We start from the raw sequence: 26,957 nt of genomic DNA on the forward strand, positions 1-26,957 counted from the left end.
CTTTTTGCATGAGGGAGAATTTGGAAATATATGTGTTTGAAGGTAGTACAAACTAGGTAGGTTGTTCCTTAAATTCGGTCCTAAGGAAGCTTAATCACTATGTGCATAATATTTTGCTGAGGTGTGCAAGTAATATTTTTTTTCTTTTTGTAGGGAACATGCATCAGGACAGAATGCAATTTTAGCCTGCTCAGCTCTGAAAAAAATGTACAGATGCATTTTGGAGAACAGAGGGACTGGTGGTGACCGTGGTCACCTAGAGGAACATGAGGTGCCTCCACCACTAAATATCCTTTTTGTCCACTTAGCTGGCCCTATGAGCCTAATTGCTAAACGACTGGAGAAAAGAAAGGGACATTTTATGCCACCTGCTCTACTCCAGTCTCAGTTTGATGCTCTTGAGCCTCCATCACCCCCAGAAAAGTCTATTACTGTCAGTTTAGAAAAGTCTGTTTCAGAAATTGTATCTGAAATCGAAGAATATATTAAAAACTTGAATTGTTAATTGTACCAGGTTGGTTCCTGCACTACAATACCATCTCAAAACAAAGACATCTCTCCTACAATTTCTCTTTGATTAAGAAGTAGAATTTTATGCATTGGCTTCCCCCACCCCCTTGTGAAGAACTCAAAATAAAAGACAATTTAGTCCTATGGTATTTAACTTTTGTACACAAGCTGGAGTTGTGAGGATTTTCGAAAGCACCCAAGACTGACCTGAAAAGTTCAATTGACTACAACAGAAGAGGGAAGCACAGTTCCACCTGTCGGATGAGGCAAGGCTTATTTCTGACTCTCTCTCTCTCTACACACACACACACACACACCCTTTGAGCTGGCAACAACTACTATTGTTATCCTTACTGTGGTAGGAAACAGATGGGAGAATAAGGTGGAATTGGGGAAGTGCTTGGTCTCTAGTTCTGCAACAACAGCAGAGTTATGTGCAAAATAAGTAGCACAAGTCAAAACACTTGCAGTTAAAGTTTACCACCTCCACCACTTAGCAGAGTTCCACAAAGACTGGAAATAGCAGCTGACAGATGTTTAAAAAGTCATTCTAGTAGGGAAGCAAAGGATGTGGATGTAGTTTTAGTTTTCCGTATGTGTGTGTCACAGTATTATTTTGACTGTACCAAGTCACACACAAGTCACAACAACAGAGATGTTCATAATATACAGATATTAACTCTAGAATCATCCCATCAGTTGTACTGATAGTCAGCTATGAAAGGAACTTTGGCACTTTATTCTCTTCAGTAAGTGTTTAAGTTTCTAAGCCGTAACTATCCTGCCTCCAACAATTCTAGAGTATTCCAAGGGCAAAGAGTGGAAAGTCTCTGATACTGCAACTCTGATAAGGTACACAATTTCTAACCTATAAGGCACATTCTTTGACATGAAATTGTGCTCCATTACCAACTGAAATTAACCACTGTCTACAGCCTATGACTCACTAACTTCAATAGAACACTAAGAAATTTCTAGAGCACACTTTAATTTGCTTTGGGGAAAATGGGGGTAGCCAAACAAGTCATACTCAAGCAGACCAAATACAATTGGTTTAGCTTACTTGATTCCAGTGGGTCTACTCTGAGTGACCAACAATGGATACCACCTAGTGTGAAAATCTGTAACCAGCAGATTTTTTTGTGCCAGCAATTTGGGTTAGGAATTTATATTCTGCGGAAAAAAATTCCACATGCATGAAGTTATGTAACAAACACACATAAAACAAGTTAATACAAATTGAAATATATGACCTCAATACTTCTAGCAATAGAGATTCTCACATTTGTAGAGCCATCATGTCACCAAAGTAAAATTGGGAAGGGATAAAAAAAACCCTAGAGGTGATATAACATTTGCTTCACTTGAGCCTCCCTCATGGAAGCAAAGGTAGGGTTTTTTATTATTGAGAAATTTGAACATTTAACCGCCCCCCCTACTATTATAACAATTGCTTCATGTTTTGACTACTCAAGTCTCACTAAAATTCAAATAAAGAGTGCCCTCTTGTGGTATAATAACAGGCAAACCCTAAAATGCAACTCCACCTTTTTCTATTAAACGAACCTAGATACAGGGACGTAGGTTAAAATGAGTAATTTACATTTTTTTACATGATTTTTGACATCTCAAGTGAGCCACTTCATTATGTTTATCATTCTTACAAGAAGGGTTCCCAGTAAACACCAGATTCCCTGTTTGTTTTAGGGGTCTCCAAAGAAAAGGATTCAGGAACACCTCTGCTGGTATAGAACATCGGATATGTCTACATGGAGCACTTAGTAACAGTTTTAAAAAATGTTTGACAGAATGTTAGGAGCTCACACTAGTGAGGGAGGCCTGCTTTGAGACAATAATCTTCGTCATCACGTATTGAAAAGAACTCCAAATGCAAGTTACTGTTAAGGGCAAGAGGAACAAAGATGGTCCCAGCCTTAAATATGGTGGCTTGAATTTCTGCTGCTAGGGATAAAATGACTGCAAATAATTGCTCACAAAGAAGTTTAATTCATTTATTACCTGTGCACAAGAGAAATAACTACCAATAAAAACCCAAAAGATATACAGTATTTTTACATGGTGGTTAAAAGTAATTAGAATATCACATGACAGTGTCAGTGAAAGTATGAGTCCAATTACAAATCATAATGCAAGTTAGAATCTCAAGGGGAAAGCCAAAGAGCTTTAGGCAAAAGCAGTTTCAGAGCAAAAGGCTGTGCCCCTTCAATCCGCACAAAGATGAAGGTAATTTACAATCAATCCTTGTGAATATTTGAGACAATGTTACAATGCAGGTTTCTGTACAGTTGTAAAGATCAGGTCAGCAATCCTAGTATTTTAAAAGAATTTGCCAAAGCACTTCTGCTAAGAGATACTTGCTAAAGATGCTGTAAGATTCTACTCCATTGGCGGTGTCTCATGTCTTTCACTTATTCTGGCTTTGAGATGAAGATTTGCTTGGAAAAATATTGTTTCCGTGTTATACATTTTTAGAGACAAAAGAGCAAGAAAGTAGCTAAATCAAGTGGTATAAATCTTACAGCATTTTCCTAGCAAGAGAGACATGCCAAGTCACAATAAGCAATATGTACCCACAAATCATAGCTTCAATTAGTTTCCTCTTTAATTTGTATTCTACATAAATTACTATCAAAGGCTAATGTTTAAGAAGCAACTAAATTGGACAGTTGAAGGTCAGATAAAACCTGGTCACTCAACTGTATAAGCAATTTCCTTTTTTTAAAAAAATCACAATAAATGCAGAATGAAGAAGTGTTTGATGCATGCAACAACCAAGTGAAAAGCATTGATTCCCACTGTTCGAAGAAAACTACTGCACTCCACCTTAATGCATCAGACTGGGTTTAGTTAGAACAAGACAATTCCCAAGAGTCAGAATGAAATAAAGCTGGTATTTTAAAGATTTAAGAGCTGTTATCAAAAATAAATTACATTTTTCAAGTTTCAGAAATGTTGCTATGATGGTTGGGAACCCAGTAGCCTTTCAATGGCTGCATTGATATCACCTCCTGTTGCTATTAGAGCTTGTAGGTTTGCTTCACGGTTCAAAAAGCCCATTGCACTGAGCTGCTCCAGTTGCTGCTGAAATCTGACTTCTGGATTTTGTAATTGCTAAAAAGATAAATATATAAATTGATGTTATTTCTATACAGACATGTCTCCCCAACATGCAAAACTAAGGAAGGAGCCTAAGTTAGAAAACAAAATTTCAGCCAGTCTTTTTGCAAACAACTATTTTTCTAAACAGGCTGAAATGAAAAATGTTGAAGCAGTTGCTGAAGGATGGACAGGCTTCAAAGTTATAAGGATTCAAAGGTTTCCCCCTATTTCTGAGGACATGGACACTGATATTTTCACTGGGGCTATCAAGTATTTCAACTAGTTCCTGAAGCTGAGGTTTTAGGCACCAGACTTCAGATTTGCCTATATATTTAAGCTCAAGGAATACAATGCTACTTGGAGTTAATCAGCAAGAAGTCCAGCCATTTTATGGGAAATGGGGACACATCTTTCAGGGAGGTGGTCAGGGACCTAGGATACTTGTAGAACCCAAAGATTAAGCGGAATCTTGAGCAAAGGGCCCTTTACATAGGACAGTGGTTTGGAAAACAAAAGGTATGTTTCATCAACAAAACTAGCAGCTTTCTCAGTGAATAGACTTGAAAGCTGTATATGCTGATGGCTTATTTTAGTGATACAACCGGAGAGAAATAAAAACATAGCAATTACTGTTACCTGAGCGTTGGCTCCAGCAAGAGCCTGCAACATCTGCTGAACAAACTGCTGGTGTCCAGTTTCACCAGTTCCTGACGCTGGACTTGTAGTTTCATTTGGGACGGAAGGGGGCACGGCTGTTGCAGTAGGAATGCCAGTGCTCCCTAGTCCAGCACTTCCTAAACCAGAGTTTCCTAATCCAGCTATTCCAGGGTTAAATCTGCACAAAATAGAAGACACATTCAAGTTATTTATACCCAAGAGGTAAGAATCGTACCTCAGTTTACTACAAACAGGAATTTTATTTGTAACACAAATAAGGAACACCGAAAGAACATAATGGAGGAAGCACCCAAGTATCAAATTCTTCATGAAATCAGAATCTCAAATTATACCTTACTAAAAAATTAGCTACCAATTCAGAAGCCAAACTCTTAAATTGCTAGCGGCTTAGTACATTAATGGCATGGGTGCAAACTTACAGTCGGACTATGAAAATAAAAAATCTTGCCAACTCTTACCCAGGTATAAGTCCTGGTGCTTCTGTTGCTAGAGTCTGCAAACCTTGCTGAATCTGTAGCAAAGCTTGCATAGCTCTAGGATTTGACATTGCAGATAACGTATCTGGATTCTGCATCTATTAAGAGAAACACGTGATGCGTCATACATGTGCAGACATGTCAAAATGATCATTTGGTAACAATTGGTTACGGAAATAGGTGCAAATGCATAAACCCCTGGAGACCAATAAAATGCTTTGGGTGGCTGCATGATGGTTCTGCACCAGGCACAGGCAACCTTGGCTCTCCAGATGTTTTGGAACTACAACTCCCATGATCCCTGACCACTGGCCCTGTTAGCTAGGGATCATGGGAGTTGTAGTTCCAAAACATCTGGAGAGCCAAGGTTGCCTATGCCTGTTCTACACCTTTGCAACCACAAAATGGTTTGCAACTTTTGTAACCATTTAGGATTAAAAATGGAATTGTTTTAAGGAAAGAATTGTGATAAGAACCTAATAGGTGGCTTACTTGTTGAAGGAAAGTTGGAATTTGTTGTCTCATTTGCTCTTGAAGCTGAGGATTCCCAGCAAACAAAGGGTTATTCAGCATCATCTGTAGAGATAAGTGAGTATTTTATCTGTAAAAAGCTGCAGAATTAAAAACTCCACCAGAAATTGGCAGCCTTACAGGTAGGATCAAAGCTTGCTTATTCTCATTCCTCCATCCAGCCCACCCGTCAAATTCCCCAAGCAGCCACACACACCTTTCTCATAAGAAGAGGAAGAGGAGGAGGAGTTTGAATTTGATATCCCCCCGCTTTATCACTACCTAAAGGAGTCTCAAAGCAGCTAACATTCTCCTTTCCCTTCCTCCCCCACAACAAACACTCTGTGATGTGAGTGGGGCTGAGAGACTTCAAAGAAGTGTGACTAGCTCAAGGTCACCCATGCAGAGGGTGGGGTGAGGGTTATGTACCAGCAAGATTCAGCTTTTGTTCCGTCCAACCTGATCCTTAGCACATTTTGCTGGCTCCTCAGAAAGACAAACATCCAACCACCAAAAATGAGCTACAGGATGCAGTTTGAAGTGCAGGAGAACAGGCTCCCAAGCAGGGCAAGATGCAATATTGCTTTTGAGTTTTGTAAGCTACTCTGTAAGGCAGGATAGATTTAAAAGCAGGATAGATTTAAAAAACAAAACCAGTTGACTAGAACTGCTAGAAAAGGCAATTAGTAGCAGTAGTCGCAAGAACAGCCAGACGTCAGGAGCAATGAAACCGAAGTTGTCAGTCATGGGACGCTCAGGAGACAGTTCAGGGAATCTGCACAACTGTGTTGATGTTATAGGGTTGAAAACGGGAAAGACTGACCAGTGGGATGTGCAAACATCCACAAGGATCATGTCTACAATCTGGGAGCCAGTGTGGCTGTAGTTTTTGTTACTGGTGGTGATCTAGCTATATACAAGTTTATACTATTTACAAAGCTCATCTACATCAATTTATCCAAGGAGAGAAAAGCTTTGGAATACCCTCCAGCTACAATCAATAATCCAGTAACATCCCATCAGTATGTTGGAACATAGGAAGCGCCTTATACCAAATCAGACCATTGGTCAATCTGACTCAGTTCACTGGCAGCCACTTTCAAGGCTTCAGACAGGGGACATTCCTATCCTTACCAGAGAGATTGAACCATGCTCTCTACCTCTGAGCTACAGCCCTTCCAGAATGAGAATTTGGATAAATTGAGAGACTTGGAAAAATATATTTGTAGATGTCCAGGATAGGATACCGTACCAGCAGCAATACTGCATTCCAAATCTTTATGCACTTTAGGACTTACCTGGGCTGCAAGATCAGGATTCTGGCTCAATGACTGCATCATGCTTCTCATGTAGGGGGCAGACAACATGTTCTGCATCAACTGTGGGTTTTCTGTTATTTGCTGCAACAAGCTCTGCATTCCGGGTGTGTTGAACATGCCAGCTTTAAAGAGGAGGAGACAACTTTCAGCAATTCAGGGATGCGATACCAGTTGTTAGTTAACAGCACTTCAAAGTGACACACAAGTCAACAGCAAAAAGAAAAAACCAACAAATTTTGGCTGCTTTGTAGTGGACAGTAGCCGTTACTCCTTGAAAAGTTACATTTAACTCATAATTGAAGTTGAAGTCCAAACTGAAGTGAGAAAAGAGCTAACAGCCATGCCCTTGGGAGCTGTCATTTTGCAAGGAAGCCGATATAACTGCTGCGTAGTGAACATACCTCCTAGACCTGGTCCCAAATTCGGCATTGTCGAGCTCTGCCCTGTGTTTCCAGTGCTGCTGCTTCCAACACTGCTGCCTCCCCCACTGTCTCCGCTGTTGCTGCTATTGTTTGGGGAGCTCTGTGTGGTGGACGGAGGAGCCCAAGGATTTGGCAATGGGTCTCGGTTTTCTGTGCGAGATGGCTGGCTGTCTCCACCTGATGAATTGCTTACTAATGAAGCAAATGGGTTGCCTCCAAACTACAAAAGAAAAGTGCTTATGGATAAACAGGATTAAGGAGAAGCATTCTTATTCAACAAAACTTGCTCTGGAGCAGTCTCTGAAGACACATGCATGGCCACGATTTCACTATTTCAGTGTTGCACTGTGGCCCTTAGAAGAGGTGCCAACAGCTTGCTCAAGACCACAGTGCAAGATTTTGTAGTGGCCATGGTCAAGATTAAAGGTAAAGGTACTCCTGACCATTAGGTCCAGTCGTGGACGACTCTGGGGTTGCGGCTCTCATCTTGCTCTATAGGCCAAGGGAGTCGGTGTTTGTCCGCAGACAGCTTCCAGGTCATGTGGTCAGCTTGTTTTAAGAGTCCTACTATGAGCCACCTTTCAGAACTAATTTGGGACACTTCCTCGCCTGGTGCAGTTTAAGTTACAGATAGGAAACCTGTAGTCCCCAGATGTTGTCCAGATGGAGCACCTCACACCATCTCTTTATTCTATCTGAACAAACAACTGAAGAGCAGAGCATGGTCGAGAACTTCCAAGGAAGGCCATCCCCAGAGATTCACAGCACAGAGTTAAGCTATAGAATTCAGTCCCGCAAGATACAGTGATGACCATCAGCTTGGATGGCTTTAAAAGAAGATTAGACAAGTGTATGGAAAATAAGGCTATCATTACTAGCCATGATGGTTACTTGCCACCCCCACTGTCAGACAGAGTCAGCCTGTGAGTGCCAGTTACTGGGGAACACAAGGCTGGACTAGACAGACTTTTAGTCTGACCCATGATCTGATGTAACTTAAGTGAATCACTATCATTTTTTTAAAAGCAGAATGTTATACTCCAAAGCTGTTGAAGCACCAAGGAAATAAAATAACAGATTTAAAGCCGACCCATTTCTTCACCTTAGACCAGAACTATTGGGCTGTAGCTGAAAAACAGCAGCCTTGTGATTATTCTCCCCCAACATATATAACATTTTGATACTGTTAGCTGTGTCATGAAGCTTTATTACCTGCTTGATTTTATTTTTAACTCTCTTGTTTTATCATAGATAATGATGGTCACCCTGGACTCCTTTGAGAGGAAGGCTGGGGTATAAATTTAACAGATAAATAAATCATGTCTTAAGCCCTCCCATCCCCAGTCCACATCACTGACTGTGGCTGGCAGGGAAATGGCAAAGGTCAAGTGTACTGAAATATTACAGGAAGCAGGAAAAGCACTCAACACATGGTTGCTATTTTTGGCAGCAGCTCTGAATGAAACAAAGGTTAAAAAGAAAAAATCCAAGCAGGGATAAATCCTTATTTGTACCTGAGGTAAAACACTTTAACTCAGCTTGGGCCCTCACCACCAGTCCTCCTCACCTGCTCTTGTGCTGCATTGAGCATTGGCTCCTGAATATCTGTATACATGCGTCGCAAAGCATTATAACCACCAGGTATACTTTCAAGGTTGCTCAAGGCACGGTCCTGGTTTCTCATCATTTCTTGCATCATTGCAGGGTTTCTAGCAAGTTCTAAAGTCTGGGAAATAAAATAGTTCACATTAGAAACACAAAGGTCTAAGACTGGGGTCCAATGAGCTACTTTAGGGGTGCTCAGAGGCTTGCAAATGTAGAGTGGACTTATTTTTAAAGAAATGTTTACAACCCAACTGGCATTAAGCTTTTCTTTTCTTTTTTAATTAGTCAGTTTCAAAAGTATTTGAGCAAAACTAAGTCCAAAAGCTCCCCTGGATGCATGGAATTGGCTGTGTGGCTCTTCTGATTGTTGAATATACAGTGTAGTTAAAATATAGTAGGTGCCCTCAAGTTTGGCCCCCAACTTTACACTCCTTCCTTTTGCCACATAGTGGCTTCAGTGCAAAGACACTATCTTGCATTAAGCCACAGTTCTCTGCTATGTCTGAAGTGGACAACTCTCTCTTAAAGTCGATAAAGAAGCTAAGAATGTTAGCAGAGGAGGTGGAGGAGGGCACAGTCATAGCACTATTGTTTATGAACTAGGCCTTAACCTGTTTAGTTCAATGGTAGAGCACATGCCTTGCATGAGTTTCCAGGTTTAATCTGTGGCAAATCCAATTAATGGATCTCTGGTAGGCAGACCTGGACCAAGGCCTCTGCCTAAGAACTTGGGAGAGTCACAGCCAGCCATAGTTGACATTACTGGGCTAAATAGACCAATGGTTTGAAAAGTCAATGGTAAGTCAGTTTTTAATTTGGAAAAGTGGCAAAAACAAGAAAAATACTCTTAGTAAATGTTTCAGCAGTTATGTTAAATATAGTATGTCACAGAATTGGTTTGTAGTGTGCAGAAATGAATCAGTATACAAACTGCAAACACCTACTTTATAGATCTACTATTCACATACCTGTCTCATTATATCTGGATTATTAAGCATATGGCTGATCTCTGGATTTCGCTGTATCAACTGCTGCATCTGAGGATTAGCCATAATTAACTGTCGCATTAGGTCTGGATTTGAAAGCATGCTCTGAACAAAAGGATTCTCCATAATCTGAACCATCATCTCTGGATTGGACATGAGCTGTCGTTGCATTTGACTCTGTAATTCTGAGAAGTTTGATGTATTCAGGCCTAGGCTACTCAGGCTTGCAAGTCCTCCGAGACCACCTTGGGGGTGCAGGGAGAGAAAGAAGAAAATGCACTTTCTAAACATGTTCCTAGATCAGTTTCTATTTCTGCAAATGTTTATCATATCACAAAACAACAGAAACCATTTTCTAGCAGCAGCACCCCCCCAAATACTCTATCCCTGTGTGTTTGTTCACATCACAGAAACATTCAACTGATGCGACAACTTGTAATATGAAGTATTGGCTAACTAATAAGTCTATTGAAAATAAGGACTAGGACACTGATTAACACCGACTGCATTCTAAGTATCTGAATATTTTAATAGCACCCTATAAATGTTATCTACCAGAAGTTCTTTATCAAAACTAATTCTGGAGAGGGGAAGTTTTGCAAAGGCCCCCTGCAGCCTGGTCTGTATACACATGATGCAGCAATTTTGCTAAAGCTAGCCTAGGTCTTGGTCAGTGACTGCACAGAAATGCCATACGCCAGGGGTCAGCAAACTTTTTCAGCAGGGGGCCGGCCCACTGTCCCTCAGACCTTGTGGGGGGCCAGACTATATTTTGGGAAAAAATATGAATGAATTCCTATGCCCCACAAATAACCCAGAGATGCATTTTAAATAAAAGGGCACATTCTACTCATATAAAAACATGCTGATTCCTGAACCATCCACGGGCCGGATTTAGAAGGCAACTGGGCTGCATCCGGCCCCCGGGCCTTGAGTTTCCGGCCTTGACCCCTGCCATACGCCTTGAGTTTCACAAAAGGAAACAAGGATAGAAATGTAAATAAGGATTCTCTCCACCTCCCCAATTTTATTGTGACAGCAATTTGCTTTCACCCACATTTTATCTAGGGTTGCAATATTCAATACAACACGTTTGTTCAGTTTTACTTGAAGAAAAGGAGTTGCTGTTCTTAATCTTCTATCAATATACAAATATATATAAAGAGGCATATTCTCTTAGTTTTAAAAGCAAGCTCCGATCCTTTTGATTCAGAATGTATCTCTTGAAGGGTTAAATATTGAAAAGACTTCCAGTGGAGCTCTCTCTCCCTCCACAAAATTCCTGTTTTAACTTCTATCTTTCCTTGGATATTCAATATACTCTCTCCGTTATCAAACAGAACACCTGAAACTAATTGAATGAAGCCAAACATTTGCACCAAAGTTTACATGTTAAGAATTTGTTTACATGTTAAGAATTCATAGCCCTGAACATACTTTGGCGATGAAATAAATCAAGGTACATTGTACAAAACTGCCAAAAATTATACTGTTGCTCTCTGATTTTAGTACTCAGATTTGGGGCATTGGTGTGTTGATGCCTAGAATAACTTGGTAATAGCTAGTCTGAGCCTAAGCTGTATTAAAAGCAGTTTACCACTGATATTTTGATCTGCTAATCAGTTCCTCCTTCTACTTGTGAGAAGATGCAGTGTTTATTTGTTTTCCTTTATTCAGTGGGCCATTCAGTACTTCTAATTAGTGCTTTACAGTTGTCTTGACAACTCAAAAAACTAACACCTTTTATTGAAACCTGATATTCACTAGTCCTGTTCTCACAGTATGTCCTGCAGAATGTGCTCAGAAGGAAAGCAGGACCACAGTAGCAAGCTCTCCCCTGGCCAAGGGCCATTCCGTTAACTGTCTGGAAAAGTACATGTATAGTTGTATGTACACCTCTAATGTTGTGCAATCAGACCTCCACTCATACAATGGGGTTTCTTCCTTCCTCTCTACTCTCCTGCAGCCCCTCTACACTCCGAATCTGTTTATTGTTGTTTATATATATTTGTGACTTTAACAAGAAGAAAAACAAACACCCCCAGAAGACCTTTTGGGGACACATGGGTATGGACAGCCTTAAGAGAGGAAATCTCTTCCACCTGCAGAGTTTGATCCATTGGTAGATACCACTGAATTTCACTACGGACTCCAGGAAGGCATTCAACTGAACCTAGAACCATTTATTCCTAGGACTACACACACATTTATTCGCTCAAGAGAACACATGTATCTAGTAATCCAGCAGTATAATCATATCCAACTAGAGCTCAATTGGAAAACACCCATCTTCTCATTCTCTTAAGCCACCCAGCAGATTTTTCTACAGCTCCTTGTTTAAAGGTGAGAAAAGATTACATTCAGTCTCACGGCTACTCACTAAAAACTAGTAAGAAACAGCTTCTATAAAACATACAAATATAAACTTTATTTGAAAAATATACCTACAGCAAGACAAATATGTTTGAAAAAGTTATTTGTATGATTGAAACAACCAAACTACATTAGGAAAAGTAGCATTCTTATTCAAGAAGCTCTCCAACACTATGGAGCCTTACCCAAACCAAAAGGACTGGTGTTTGTTGAATTTGTAGAGCTACTGGTGGATGCTGTTGTGGTAGCAGTACTCCCTGCAGTAGTTGTTTGCTGAGCTGAATTGTCATGTGATCTAAAGACATATAGAACAAGAACACTTCAACTAATGAGGACATTTACAAGAGATTCAAAATAAAAAGGTTATTGGAAAGGCCAATTTACAAATACAGTCATACCTCAGGTTACAGACGCTTCAGGTTGCGCAATTTTGGGTTGCGCACTGCACCGAACCTGGAAGTACCGGAATGGGTTACTTCTGGGTTTCGGGCGCTCGCGCAGAAGTGCTAAATTGCGCTTTGCGCAAACCCAGAAGCGCCGAATCGCAACGTTCACAACTCGAGCGTCCACTTGAATATGGACATTCAGAAGCAATTCAATTCTCTCATTTAGCAGTTATGTTAAACATGAACTATTAAACCAGAACTATTCATTCATATTTTAATAAATCACTTCAATACTATTTTCTGAACATAAAATTAAACACAGGGCTCTATTTTTGCCTATTACAGGAGAAGAAATGCACTACTACATATGAGGAAATGATATAGTAAAGTGTCTTCTAGTAGTAGGCTTGTCTTCAGCAGGTGGGTCAGGGCCAATATGTAGGTTGTATTCCAACCTAAAGCAAGTCACACGAGTTAAGTACCACCACCTTTTGTTTGCTGTTTAGGATTTTTCCTTAAGATGAAAGTAAAGGCAAAAAACAAACGGGGACAAGGTAGCCATATGCAGAGGAGACTACAGCTAGTTTATTTTTGATCATTGCACGGAGAATATTCCATTGTTTGCATGTGGTCCTACTACAGAGAGGAATATACTTAGCAGCTTTATTTCAATATGTAAGAGTATACAGTCTGGTGCTGATAAAGAGAAATCCTCAGACTGAAAAAGTTAATGACTACTGTTCTAGTACAGCACATGACACACCAACAAAGTGGTTTTCAACCAGTGTACCATGGCACCCTGGGGTGCCTTGAATAATGGTCAGGCGTGTCGTGGGCAACACTGGCCTCTGTCCCTCCCTCCTCTGATGCTGTCTCATGTCTCTGCCTCCCAAAGGCTTGCACAGCTGTTTGTTGCAGCAGCCCTGGCCTCAAGCTCAGCAGGCGAATGGTGCCTCTGGGTTGGCCAGGGGGTGCTGGTAACCAGGAGCTGAGGCAGACTTGGAGTAAGCAAGCAAGTGGGCTAGGGAGCCCAGCCAGCCATTCCGCCAGCCCTTGTTGTTTGGATTGGATGGACCTGTGGGGCAGTGTGAGGTGGCACCTCTCTTTGGGGCAGAGGGATGCAGCTTAGAGACCAGGAGGAGGTTGGGGGAACACTCCACAAGGGAGGGTGTTCAAAAAGGGTGAGAGGCTGCCAGGTCTGTAGGCAAGAAGAGACATAACTGGGCTCCTGAGCCCCACAGGGGTGCTGCAGAAAGAATGTAGTTGGTCAAGGGAGCCGTGGACTAAAAAGGTTGAAAACCTTTGCACCAACCCATTACCAGCTCTTAATAACCCGTGGTTAAATGATAATATATCAATTTTGCATGTAGTTCAACAGGCATCTATAGTTATTGTATTAAAGGCCTCCTACTTTTGTATTTCTTATTTGAAGAAATATCAACAACCTCAGATATGCTGATGACACAACCTTGATGGCAGAAAGTGAGAGGAATTAAAGAACCTTTTAATGAGGGTAAAAGAGGAGAGCGCAAAATATGGTCTGAAGCTCAACATCAAAAAACCCAAGATCATGGCCACTGGTCCTGTCACCTACTGGCAAATAGAAGGGGAAGAAATGGAGGCAGTGAGAGATTTTACTTTCTTGGGTTCCATGATCACTGCAGATGGTGACAGCAGTCACGAAATTAAAAGACGCCTGCTTCTTGGGAGAAAAGCAATGACAAACCTAGACAGCATCTTAAAAAGCAGAGACATCACCTTGCTGACAAAGGTCCATATAGTTAAAGCTATGGTTTTCCCAGTAGTGATGTATGGAAGTGAGAGCTGGACCATAAAGAAGGCTGATCGCCGAAGAACTGATGCTTTTGAATTATAGTGCTGCAGGAGACTCTTGAGAGTCCCATGGACTGCAAGATCAAACCTATCCATTCTGAAGGAAATCAGCCCTGAGTGCTCACTGGAAGGACAGATCCTGAAGCTGAGGCTCCAATACTTTGGTCACCTCATGAGAAGAGAAGACTCCCTGGAAAAGACCCTGATGCTGGGAAAGATTGAGGGCACAAGGAGAAGGGGACAAGGTGGTTGGACAGTGTTCTCGAAGCTACCAACATGAGTTTGACCAAACTGCGGCAGGCAGTGGAAGACAGGAGTGACTGGTGTGCTCTGGTCCATGGGGTCACAAAGAGTCGGACATGACTAAATGACTAAACAACAACAACTTTTGTATGCAAGTAACATATACTGGCCAGAAAAAGAAAGATGAAAGCAAGAGCACTAAAAACTTTGATCAGCTCCTACTGAATAGGCTGCTTGCCAGGTCTCTATAATGTTTATCAGAGGTACAGCGCTGGAAGACAAATAGTATTTGCATTCACGTAATCATCTGTGCTATTTCACAAACCAGTTGACAAGTCATTGTTACCAAACTCAAAGTTGCATGCTAAATAGCTCCAATATTCTCTTTTTTCATTATTGGTTTGGTGACAGCAGGGGGGGGGGAGGAATAACCATTCAAATTTAGCTAGAGAAGCTAAAGGATGATTGTGAAATCAATGCTGGGCAAAGGAAATCCAGCACTTTAATTAGCCACTTTCCTCAACATGCAGGGAATGGTGGTGCTACAGTATCAAAACACTATTCAATTTACAAGCAAAATTGTGTGGCAAATTTCCATGCTATAAAACTAATTTGTTGTGTCCTACTCAGAGTAGACCTGATAAAATTAAGAGACCTAAATTAGCCTTATCTAATAATCTCAATGGGTCTACTCTGAGTACATCCAATGTTTGCTGCAGCTCATTGCTTAATTAATTAGTATTACAATTGTTGGAATAGCTGTGACATGATGCAACAGCAGGAAAGGATTGCCGTCTAAGCCTGCTAAGAAAAATACTCCAGAAGGATTCTTGCTCCTGGGGCTCATTTCTCATACAGACACAGCAAAGCTTTTAAAAGGCAGTAAACGCAGAATGGAATATATCCCAGGCTCTTGATTCTTTCCATGTGGAAAATGAAAATTCCTCAAAGCCCAGATCTGCTTTTTGAAACAGCACAGACATTTTTTCTCAGCTAACTCATGTCCGACATAAAACAGCTTGGGTTGCTTGCGGTTCTTCCCTAGATTCATGAATTTAGAAGCCAGTCAATCTGTCTTGATGCTACTCTTGGACCAGTAATCTTCTGAACACGAATGCTTCCTGGTAGTCAAATATCTCATTGTGTGTGAGTGGAGATGACTCACAGAACTGTATTTGTCTGACACTCCAGTTCTAAATATTTACCAGGCTTATTGGATGCATTTGCATAAAATTGGCTTTCAATCAGCCTAATGAATGCAAAATAAGCAATATTTAACATATCAAAGGAAGTATGTGTTATTTAATTACAAGGCTGAGTTGTGTGACCATTAAGTGTTGGTAGGAAGGACAGAGAAAAACTTGTGTCTTAAGAACCAAAGCAAGTGCTGTAACTCTCCGATGGTTTGACTCGTCCACTGTCCCTTGAGACGGATGGATGCCAACAAGAGACTGGTGAATCCTTGTGTGGGTTTTAAAGGCCTAGTTCAGATGACTCTAGCTATGTTTTAAATGATAGTGAATGAACCACAGCTAGCCTTGGGTTTGTATGTTCTCCTTCCCTCTCCTCCTCCACCATGTGAGAAGAGGAAAGGGTCTTGCTCAATTGTGTCCACAAGCAAGTAGACTCAATTTGGGGGGGGGGGCTGGAGAAAGGAAGAGTAAATACTGTCGTGCAAGTGGGCTTCCACTTGTGTGACACCAGACTTTATGGATTTCCCCCCCTACATAAATATGACCAACTGTACTGGAGAAAAGTACAAATGATGCATATAGTGATTTTGTGCTACAGTATTTATTACAAGCAAATGCAGATGATGGTAACAGGATGTCACTACAAGTGGGATTCCTGTAGTCTTAATCCCTTCCAAGGTACACAAACTTTCCAACACAATATTAAATGCTCATGTTGGGGGGAAATGTGGAAAGTAGCTCTTAATGTTGCTGAAATCCTGGCCATTTGTGATCATAAGAACTCTGCTGGATCAGTCCAGCGGGTCACTCTAGCATCCTGTTTTCCCACAATAGCTAACCAGATGCTTCTGGGAGGTCCACAAGAAAGCAACAGTTCTCTCCCATTGCCTCTCTCCAGCAAATCCAGAGATTTCATATAGGCACCATTACTAACAGCTGTCAACAGGTATACACCATCCCTTTTAAAACCATCTATGCCAGTTGCCATCATTACATCTTCTGGAAAGCCAAATAAATTATGTCTGCAGGATCACCCTTAGCTACATGTTTGCTGACACTTTCAAATTGCTCCAAATGCATGTTGAGCGAGGATTTCCCTCCGGACAAACCATGCTGATTCTTCCTTAGCAAATCTTGTTCTTCTGTGGTCTAAAAATGAGCCTTTAATAATTCTTTCCACCAATTTACTCAGTGCTGATACAAAGCTAACTGGACTGTTGCTTCCTTGATCTGCTTCTAAAGATCAGTGTTTCATTGGCTATTTTCCAGTAATGTGTTACAGAAGCAAATTTTAGGGGAAACTTGCAGGTCAAGTTTTGTCCATGTGAACTCAAGCAGATTATGATACCATGGTAGCTTATTAAAATTTGTCAGGAAGTGCAAGAACTTAGAAATAACAAGACTAAAAAAATTGCTATTTTTTACATACAGTGGTACCTTGGGTTACAGGCACTTCAGGTTATGCGTTTTCAGGTTACGGGCCGCGGGAAACCCGGAAGTACCAGAAAGGGTTACTTCTGGGTTTCGACGCTCGCGCATGCAGAGAAGTGCCAAATCACGCTTTGTGCATAAGCGCCAAATTGCATCACGCACGTGCGCAGACACAGCGCTGCAGGATATGAACGCTGCGGGTTGCAGACGTGCCTCTGTCACGGATTACGTCCACAACCCGAGGTTCCACTGTATTCTTAAAAGATGGCGCAGGCATGGACATCTGATCCACATCCTCTGTAATGATGACACTCAAAGGGTTATATACAAAGCAGTGTTAGAAACTCCGATATATAAACCAGGCACCAAATGGTTCTTTAAACCAGTTGCCAAAACGGAATGTCTAGTTGCCACTTTGGGGGCAGACAGTTCCTAAAATTCATTCTGATTGTGCAGTTAAAATATAACGAATAGAATTCTACAGGATGTGTTGCTAGTGTGTGAAAACAGTCAAGATCCAAGGATCCCCAGGCATGCACCTCCAGACGGTGGAGATGTCAGCTGCCATCCTAGTGTGCAGGTATCTTCACTTGGTTGCAAGTGGCCAATAGGCACATTTTGCACCTGGCTGACGGATTTTGAATGCTTATCCAAAGTTGTCTGCTTGTGCAACTGTTGAACTTTGCCCAGTTTCTCTAAAATCTGCCACACTTTCAATCCTTGAGCGAAAGTAACATAGACGACAACTTGGCAGAAAGAGAGAGACACTGAGGCTGACCGACCTCTCCAGTTCTACAATGGGACATGAGTGGTGAGAAAGCATGACTTCTGCAGGAAGAGCCAAATGCTCATCAGCACCACCTGGAAATTTTACACAAACTGCCAAGAGTTCAGACTACACAGGAAGCACACACAGATATAAGATACATAAAGATACCTTTGCCATTTGCAGCAACCAAATCTTTTACTGGCTTTGTTTTGTTCTATTGGTTTAAATTAAACACAATTCTGAAGCAATTCACCTTGACCAAGACTGTCACAGATGGAAGTAACCATGAATAACTGAACAGAAGATAATACCCCCCCTCCCAGCCTACCTGTTTTGTGTTTTGATGACAAGGTGAACGGTAAGCCCATCATGGATCCCATGCTGGGTCAATGTATCTTGATCTTTTAAAATTTTTCCAGCAAATATCAACACAAGTTGGTCAGTGTGGGCTTTAAAACGCTTCGAGATTTCTTCCTTGAACTGGAAAAGAGTGCATAATTTCATTCGCAGGATTAACTTATTTAATTCACTTCTAAGCATTACCAATGTACCAGAGTATGTAGTATTTTAAGTACGCACACATACATTAAGGAGGTAACACATCCAACATTAATCCAAGGTTGAGGGAAATATTAGAAGAGATTGGAGGAGGGTGTTTGTGGGGAGGAGAAAATTCCAATTGTACAAGCAGAAATGATTGTACTGTTGGAGCAATAGCCTTAAAAGTACACTGGATTTCACTCGAAGTGTGGAATAATTTTACTGACATTTTCTATATAAATATTTAAAGACAACACCACATTAGTTAAACCACTGAGCCTAGAGCTTGGCGATTAGAAGGTCGGCGGTTTGAATCCCCGTGATGGGGTGAGCTCCCGTTGCTCGGTCCCAGCTCCTGCCAACCTAGCAGTTCGAAAGCACAAAGTACAAGTAGATAAATAGGTACCGCTCCAGTGGGAAGGTAAACGGCGTTTCCGTGTGCTGCTCTGGTTCACCAGAAGCAGCTTAGTCATGCTGGCCACATGACCCAGAAGCTGTACGCCGTCTCCCTCGGCCAGTAAAGTGAGATGAGCACCGCAACCCCAGAGTCGTCTGCAACTGGACCTAACGGTCAGGGGTCCCTTTACCTTTTTATTGCTGCTAAATACTTAAGAAATGATTTATACATATCAATGGGAATGTAGAGAAACAGATTACTCCAGTAGATCACAAGTCTGTTATCACTTGTAGAATTCAGTTTCCAGAAAATCACTATTCATTTAATTCTCCTTCAGATTTGGCAGGGAGGTTAGAGACTGAGCAAACACTGAAGTGGCTGGGGGCTTTTCCATGTCAAGTGATCCAGGGACTTTGACCTCACCATTTTATATTGCTTTCATTTTCAGTTTCCTAAAAGTAGTATAAGAGAAGGTCCCAGGACTGTTTTTAATTTTTTATCTCATCCAGTTTTTGAGTTATGAGGGATTAAAATAAAAAACCGACAATTTTGGCCTTGCAGACTACACAAAAACCTTAAAAGCTCAGTCCGGATTTTAGATACCGTATTTCAGAACTAAAAGTACCAATCTCTTTAGAACTTCATAGGCTTTAATATGATATGGCACATGATGGACTTCCCCTCCCCTAAAACTGCTCCAGACAGTCAGAGGAATTGTTGCTGCTGTTCTCCAGAACATATGTAGGGAGTGCATGGGGAGAGGACGGGGAAGGGAAGTTAAGTTGCACAGCTAAAACTGCTTCCACCAGCAGAACTGTGCTGGGTACAACCTATTGAAATCAATGGACATCCCAAAATTTGGTCCATTAATTCCAATGGGTCTACTCTGGGTATGATACTTCCCAGTGAGTTTCCCCCTATTGCCTAACAAAACCAATTTGGGAGGAGGGGAAGATTATGCATGCTACTTCCAGGTTGGCATAGTTAACAGGTCCAATCTTGGGCCTTCTTGGGAGAACAGAGGGGCTTTGGATCAAGCACATCCAAGGCTATCCAGCCCAACTTCAGGCCCAGTGGTGTGGAAACTGCTCCATAAATTTGTTAGTAAAAATGAATGGATGCCAAATGCAAGTATAACATTAGGCAAGACTGACAGCTTCAAAATTTTAAGGTGAGATAATACATATATGCCACTGATTTGTATTTGAAAGAACACTGAAACAACAAATGTATAATTTTAGAATACTTTGTCATGAATGATTATGTATTGTTCTAGTTATTAATTAATCTACATTTTTATAATAATAATAATAATAATAATAATAATTTATTATTTATACCCCGCCCATCTGGCCGGGTTCCCCCAGCCACTCTGGGCGGCTTCCAACAAAACAGAAATTCTAAAATACAGAAATCCATCAAACATTAAAATACAGAGATCCATCAAACATTAAAAGCTTCCCTAAACAGGGCTGCCTTGAGATGCCTTCTAAAGGTCTGGTAATTGTTGTTCTCTTTGACCTCTAGTGGGAGGGCATTCCACAGGGTGGGAGCCACTACCGAAAAGGCCCTCTGCCTGGTTCCCTGTAACTTGGCTTCTCGCAACGAGGTAACTGCCAGAAGGCCCTCGGAGCTGGACCTCAGTGTCCGGGCAGAACGATGGGGGTGGAGACGCTCCTTCAGGTATACCGGACCGAGGCCGTTTAGGGCTTTAAAGGTCAACACCAACACTTTGAATTGTGCTCGGAAACGTACTGGAAGCCAATGTAGGTCTTTCAGGACCGGTGTTATGTGGTCTCGGCGGCCGCTCCCAGTCACCAGTCTAGCTGCCGCATTCTGGATTAGTTGTAGTTTCCGGGTCACCTTCAAAGGTAGCCCCACGTAGAGCGCATTGCAGTAGTCCAAGCGGGAGATAACTAGAGCATGCACCACTCTGGAGAGACAGTCAGTGGGCAGGTAGGGACTCAGCCTGCGTACCAGGTGGAGCTGATAAACAGCTGCTTTACAATTTATTATTGTTTTTATTTATTAACCGCTGTCCTATCTCCTTTAACATATTTAAAGACAGATTTTATCATCCTTAAATAAATCACTGGCTATGCAGGTTAAACCAAACCAGTCTTATTTAGCCTCAGACTGCTAGTGAAAATGAAAGTAAAATGGAAATTCATTTTAATTTCACTTTCAGTGAAGGCACAAATTCCTGAGCATTATATAATTTCTTTTCTTGAGGTGGAGAAAATGAAAATGCTTGCATAAAATCTTTTTTCCCTCTTTTTTTTTGGTAGTGCATCTGGTTACTGAGTCATAACAATGTTGAACCAGGAAAAAGCCAAGTTTTTGGCATCATCATAATGAAGCCACTGAGAAGGGAAGCTATGTTATGAACTGCCCTGAGATCTGCAGGTAAAGAGCAGTATACAAAATTAAAAAATAATGAACACACAAAAAATGAACACAAGATACTTTTATTTGCTAAATATAAAATAACGCAAACATGCTTAATTATATCACTCTCTAAAGCAGGCATCCCCATACTTCGGCCCTCCAGATGTTTTGGATTACAATTCCCATCTTCCCCGACCACTGGTCCTGTTAGCTAGGGATCATGGGAGTTGTAGGCCAAAACATCTGGGGGGGGCACAGTTTGGGGATGCCTGCTCTAAAGCATCAGAGGATTTTTCTGGTTGCAATTGCCCTATATTACATTCAGACAGCGGATCTAGTGGTTAGGATTACTATTAGTAGATTAGGATCTACTAATGTTGCCTATGACACCTACTATTGCAACCCAAACAGAATTTGTCCAAACAACGTTTTTAGCTTTGAATCATCCAATGGAGACTGAAATCACTTGTTCTTTACTATACTGTAATTTTGCTTAGTCGGATGTTTAAAGTTACAACCCCAGGAAATCATAATTGTCCTTTTCCACTGAAATGAGTATAAGCACACAATCCCGCCAATAAAAAATAGAATTTGCTTGAAGAAAATGGAATCTAACTTTGGCCCTAACCATGCCATCATCACAGGACACAATTCTATTGGTCCAGGAACATGAATTAGATCTTTGCTGAAGGGGAGTACTGTATGGCTTTATTAGGAGTCCTACCTATACCACATCAAACAGCAAAAAGGTCCACCCACATTAACATGCAATGCATTGCACCATACTGTGGAAGCAAGGGAAACAAAGACCATGCTACATTGTTGCAAATTACACCATGCTTTATTTGTGGATTCCTATGGGCTTGTGATATTGGTGGTTTTGGTTCAAAGGCAGAACACAAGCTCATCTCCAAAATACACTAGCAAATTTCATCAAAGTAACTATCTAATCCAGGGGTGGCCAACTCCCAAGAGAGGGCGATCTACTCACAGAGTTAAAAACTGGCAGTGATCTACCCCCTTTTGGGGGGTTCAGGTCAAGGTTGTTGAACTTTTTCTATGAAGGAAAGCCCTGGGTTTTGGGGTTCAGGTCGAAGTTGTTGAGCTTTTTAGGGAGGAGGAAAGCCCTGTTTTGGGGGGATTCAGGTCGAAAATGTGAGCTTTTTTTTAAGGGGAACTAAAGTTGTTGAGCTGCTTTGGGGGGAGCCAGTGATCTACCACAGACGTCTAGTGATCTACCGGTAGATCACGATCTACCTGTTGGACGTGCCTGATTCTAATCTATTGATTGGTGACATCACCCTTTCTGCATAAACTGAGTAAGACATTTTAAGAACTGTTTTTAGATAAATCAACATACGGTAACCTTTCTCGAGCTAGTCATGGTAATATGAAAGGGCGCTGAAATTATAGGCAAAATGTATTAATGTATCTCCAATTATACATGAACTAAGGATCCTGATTACACAGAAATTGTTTAAATCCAAGTACTTCAGGCTCCACTCCAGTACTAGTGCAGCAGCCACCATAATTTAAAAGATAGCTGAGACTGGAACAGTACCCCAAAGCCTGGAATAACAGGATTATGGCTCTCAAGTATTTATCAAGATTTTATTCAAAGATGTGTCCCAAAGCGGAACTTTCTCACGGTTTTTCACAAGTACTCTGATCTAGATTTCATATTTATGTTATTTCCCCTGCTGATGCCCCACATTCTCCCCCTGCTCGTCTGTGCATATCCCATAAACAACGGCAGCAATTGTGGCTGGAAGGATTCTGGCTAGTAATAAGATTCTGGCTCATTAATAGAGCATCTGCTTTGCATGCAGAAGGTTCCAGGTTCAATCCCTTGCATGCCAAGGTAGGGCTCCAAAAGTCCTGTTTGATATCCTAGAGAGCCACTGCTAGGCAGCATTGACAATACTGAAATAGATAGACAAATTATCTGACTTTGTACAAGGCACCTTCATATGTTCTTACTTACAATGGGGAGATTGAAGGAAGCGATTCCCAAGAATACACAAAAACTGGGTTATATGCCAGAATTCAGAGGAAAAGTTGAATGCAAATTGGCTTCCAGTATCTTTAATTCAGGTCTTGCAAGTGCTTGCAAGAAATAAAGTAACAGTAAAGAGTTTATTAAACTGGACAAAGTACTTGTGATAACAAGCCTTAGTTTTTCAGGTAGAACTAGTTTTAGCTTAATTAAAATAGCCATAACCAAGATATACATCCTGCATATTTTAAGTAGGGAAACTTAAGTAATTTATAAATGCAAGTCATTACTATTTGTGGACAAGAATTCATAAATTCCTTCTACATCAAGGAGTCAAACAAAGTTTACCACTTTGTACCTATTACAAGAAGTCCAGTGTTAATAGCAATGGAAGAAAACTGAAACCCATAAGCTCTTTTTAAAGACTTGCAAGACTTTATTTACTACATAAAATGACCCTATACTGCAGTTACTTACAATTTAAAAATTCCAACTCCAGAGAGAACAGAGGTACCTGCATTGTTTTGAAATATTAAATGGCCTATTCCTAGAAGCAACAAAACTGCAGTGTTTTAATAAACTGAATGAAATGACCAGAACTGACTAGTGTAACTGTTATTATTGTTTGGGTAGTAGTAAATTAGTGTCATCCCAACTGCATATTCTTCCTCTATGAGCTAGCCAGTAATCAAGGTGGCAGAACCCTAGACAAAGATAGCCACTCTACTATCAAGTGTCAATTTGAGAAAGTCATCTCACACCTGTAAAAAATTAAGATGTCAGATACATACAATGTCCTTTGCACATTCAAATGACAATGTGATTAGGAGTCTCATTATTTGTATGATCAAAAGATTGGCTACTCACTCACACAATGTTCAGGGGGTCCCCAAACTAAGGTCCGGGGCCCGGATGCGGCCCAATCACCTTCTAAATCAGGCCTGCGGACGGTCCGGGAATCAGCATGTTTTTACATGAGTAGAATGTGTCGTTTTATTTAAAATGCATCTCTGGTTATTTGTGGGGCCTGTCTGGTGTTTTTACATGAGTAGAATGTGTCCTTTTATTTAAAATGCATCTCTGGGTTATTTGTGGGGCACAGGAATTCGTTCATATTTTTTTTCAAAATATATGCCGGCCCCCCACAAGGTCTGAGGGACAGTGGACCACCCCCCTGCTGAAAAAGTTGCTGACCCCTAATATAGATCTTGCTAGCATTTATCTTCTAGTCTCTGAAGTTTGTCTTTGAGCTACTATGTTTAGAAGCTTAACATTTTACAGTAGCCTTTTGTTACCAAATGACCAGGCCTAGTTAATATATATGACTCATCCAAGACATTAAAGGCTGAGAAGAAACGAATTCAAAGCACTGAAGTACTGTAGTCTTGTCGTGCAGATGACTCTGCAGCTACCGGTACCATATTCAAGTCCAAAGTATAATGACACTCAGATTTTTCAGTATTACATACACATAGAATACTGCATACAATCAGAAAAACATACTGTAGTGATAGTTTAAGTATCAACTAATGATAAGATACAGAGGACCACTTAAAATCTGTCAGAAAGTACCGGCATGTAGGGAACAACATAGAAGCCATATACAGACACAAAATCCTCTTCCACATATTTTAACCTCCTAGGCGCAGCTTGTACTTTTGTGTTCTATATACAGTAGCAGTGTTACACCAAAGTACTTAGAGAATCTTCTATGTAGAGTCAACATTTTCCCCTGAGGTTCCCGTTTTACACTTTAAAATCGGCTAGTCGCTTGCCCGCCTTCCCGCCTCGCAGATCTGCCTCGCTCCTTTGTGTTCCCCTCCTAGACAAAGCCACCGCATCTCCGGGGCTTCCCCTCGACGCTACGCCAGGCTCTCTCTGCCTGCCACCAACAAGTCTGCCCCGACTTCCTCGACCGGTTCCATCCTACGCGCGCCTGCTTGGGAGTCAGCCTCTCCGAACCGCACGGGCCTCGCTTGCAAACGGACACGTCGTCCAGAACCGGGCTGCGAGCCCTCTCTCCGCCTCTTTCGCCGGTGTCGTCGCTAGAGGAAACGCACCTGGAAGAACGACGAGAGAGACGCGCTCCCTTTGCAGCCGAGTCACTCCGACCCCTTTCCGAGGCCTTAGCTGAGGCAAGAGCTCCGCCCGCGAAAGAGCTACGCAGGGGCGCCGACCGGTTTCCGTCTTCGCCTCCCCCGGGGCGGGCGTGGAAATAAAGGAGACGGCGGTTTCCCCCCCCCCCGCGCGCCCACTCGCGCGGCGGCACCGGCCACGCCCCTCCCCTCCCCCCGTCCCCGGCCTCACCTGCCGGATGCTGCTGGTCTCTGGGACGGCGAACTCCTCCTTCTCCTTGGGGGTTTTCACGGTGACTTTGATGATCCGCGGCTCCGAGGCCGAGGCGGCCGGGCCGGGGGTCTCGTCGGGGCTCTGCGGCCCAGGAGGGCTCTCGCTGCTGCTCTCAGACATGGCGCGCGCACGGGGGGGGAGGGGAGAGGGAGGACGGGCGGCGGAGGGGCCTCCTGGACTCGTTAGCTCAGCCGCGCAGGGAACGCTGGGAAAGGCAGATCCTCTCCTACCGCTTCGCGGCCTCTCTTTCTCGCTCCCCGATGCCGCCAAAGCTCTCGCACTCTCGGAGAGTTCAACGGAAACAGCCCGGCTCAGCCGCGGCGCCTGCTGATGACGTCAGGAATCGGGGAAGTTACTAGAAAAGAGGAACCGACTTGGCCGGCAACTGAGGAGGTGGAACTCGGGAGCGTGTTGCGCATGTGTAAAAAGAAATTGGGGGAGGGGGAGAGAGAGAGAGGGAGAAGAGAAGCACGGTGCGCGTGCGCACATCGGAGGCCCACGCTTACTGCGCATGCGCAACTGTCACGAAAGGCCCAGGCCGGCGTTGTTAGGCGAGCGCTTGCTACGACAGCGTAAGGAGGTGCCCGGTCTCTCTGCTGCTCACGTGACGGTAGCGCTGCTTTTTACGCTGCACATGAACCTCGTACGTACATTCAGTTGCCTTTCGCAGCCTCAGCGCATACTGGCCTCCCACCTTTTATAGGGAGGAACTGGTGCTGGAATGCACTCCCAACCGGACGGAGCAACGCAAGGCGGGTTTCTGCAGAAACACGTCCCTCTCTGTGCTCCACTGAGGGCAAGCAAGAGGCGTTATCATAGTTCAAAGGGCGCTCCAGCCAGACAGCAGCTGTCTGGGACACAGATTAAGGACTGGGGTGGGCCTGGCAAGGCGAAAGTCCTGCAGGTTGGATAGAGAGCGCGACCGCAGTCCCCTGGGCTGACGCTCCCCACCCGCGCCTTATTTCTTTGCCTGTTCAGTAAGCCTGTTCCTATTCAGTTAACCTTCAAGAAAAGGGTACTGTATTTACTTGCAAGTTACAGCAGTGGCAGCTTGTTATCTGTCATTGTCCGCCAGCTTCACTTTTAAAAAGTGTTATTCTTGCTGTAGATGTCCATTGCTTACAAGTTCATGAGTGTGTTCAGCAAGAGGTGTTACCAACTTTCTATCCAAAGGAACAGGCTGAGCCTTCGCATATTAAGTTCATCATATCTTCAAAGCTACTGCTTGTCCAGTGTGTAGGTGGTGTAAAGAAACATCTTGATGTGGGGGTTGGTACCTTTTATGGGCTGCATAATCTGATAAACTCTGTGATACTTGGTTGATGTGTTTTAAAGAAAAACTAAGTGAGAGCTGCACTAACATTAGCAAGGGAACCCAATTGTCCTCTTAGGTTCTGTTCAAGCCAATTTGTAGGAATAACTGTAACAGCCCC

The 26,957-nt window shown here is 42.3% G+C and overlaps 2 protein-coding genes across 4 annotated transcripts in view; one reads left to right on the forward strand and one right to left on the reverse strand.

The window, feature by feature from the left end:
* Window positions 1–2,962, forward strand: part of IDNK (IDNK gluconokinase) — a 14,582-nt gene extending 11,620 nt beyond the window's left edge. For all 3 annotated transcript variants that reach the window (XM_035099689.2, XM_035099690.2, XM_035099691.2), the window contains one exon: window positions 154–2,962. In XM_035099689.2, the coding sequence (XP_034955580.2) occupies window positions 154–505 (352 nt within the window). In that variant the 3' untranslated portion in view covers window positions 506–2,962. The remainder of the gene's footprint in view (window positions 1–153) is intronic.
* On the reverse strand, window positions 2,509–25,902 carry UBQLN1 (ubiquilin 1). Its single transcript, XM_035099688.2, has 11 exons — window positions 25,483–25,902; window positions 18,183–18,334; window positions 12,185–12,294; window positions 9,609–9,871; window positions 8,603–8,761; window positions 7,015–7,255; window positions 6,593–6,735; window positions 5,277–5,360; window positions 4,767–4,882; window positions 4,267–4,465; window positions 2,509–3,642 (listed from the first exon to the last, which is right to left on the reverse strand). The coding sequence occupies exons 1-11, from the start codon at window positions 25,642–25,644 to the stop codon at window positions 3,487–3,489; spliced, it is 1,785 nt and encodes a 594-aa protein (XP_034955579.2). The 5' UTR covers window positions 25,645–25,902; the 3' UTR covers window positions 2,509–3,486.
* Window positions 25,903–26,957: the final 1,055 nt, after the last annotated feature.

The sequence above is a fragment of the Zootoca vivipara genome, chromosome 11 (assembly GCF_963506605.1).
Source record: "Zootoca vivipara chromosome 11, rZooViv1.1, whole genome shotgun sequence".
Classification (NCBI taxonomy): Eukaryota; Metazoa; Chordata; class Lepidosauria; order Squamata; family Lacertidae; genus Zootoca; species Zootoca vivipara.